Source organism: Austrofundulus limnaeus, unplaced genomic scaffold (assembly GCF_001266775.1).
Source record: "Austrofundulus limnaeus strain Quisiro unplaced genomic scaffold, Austrofundulus_limnaeus-1.0 Scaffold672, whole genome shotgun sequence".
Classification (NCBI taxonomy): domain Eukaryota; kingdom Metazoa; phylum Chordata; class Actinopteri; order Cyprinodontiformes; family Rivulidae; genus Austrofundulus; species Austrofundulus limnaeus.
The window spans coordinates 2,981-3,630 of NW_013953074.1; the positions used below are offsets into that span (position 1 = coordinate 2,981).

The 650-nt window shown below is 36.5% G+C and overlaps 1 protein-coding gene across 1 annotated transcript in view; it reads right to left on the reverse strand.

The window, feature by feature from the left end:
• Positions 1-265: 265 nt before the first annotated feature.
• fxn (frataxin) overlaps positions 266-650 on the reverse strand; it is a gene marked incomplete at its 3' end in the record, with an annotated part of 8,280 nt that continues 7,895 nt past the window's right edge. Inside the window, 1 exon segment of the mRNA XM_014027676.1 lies at positions 266-363. Coding sequence (XP_013883130.1) covers positions 266-363 — 98 coding nt within the window.

A 650-nucleotide genomic window follows, 5' to 3' on the forward strand; every position in this document is an offset into this window, starting at 1 on the left:
AAAAAAAAAAAAAAAAAACAACTTGTGGCCCCAATTTAGCTCCAAAGCACAATAACTTGTTAAAATATAATGATGTGCTTCATATGATAAAAAAATAAATTAACCCCGTCATGTTATGGAAGGACCCTCTTGATTCAAGAGAAAACTCAGATTTGTAAGAAAATGGCCGCTTATCAAATAATCATGTCAATCGATAAGATCAATCAACTTTAGATTATTTCATTAATCAATAACTTGCATGTTATTGTTTTATTTTCAGTCTAACCTGGTGGGGGAGGACAGCCAGATCTGTCTGTTGGGCGTTTGTTTGTTGATGACGTAGGTGCCATAAGCTCCGCCCACTTTCACAGTCAACACACCGCTCTACAGACAGAACACAGACACTGGAAATTAATTCAAACACAAACCTACAAAAACTAAAAGTAGTATTCATTTTAGCATGTAATTTATGTTAACACACTGAAGCAGTTTGGTGCTACAAACCCAATAGAACCAGTCAGAACCAACTGGGTGACAACTTTTATGTTTGCAGAAACACACCCAACCGCCCTGTGACTACACCCTGCACTGTCAGAGGTGTGATCAGTCTGATGGTGTTACCGAAATATTACAAACTTATTGTCATTGTGGTATATATATATATATATACC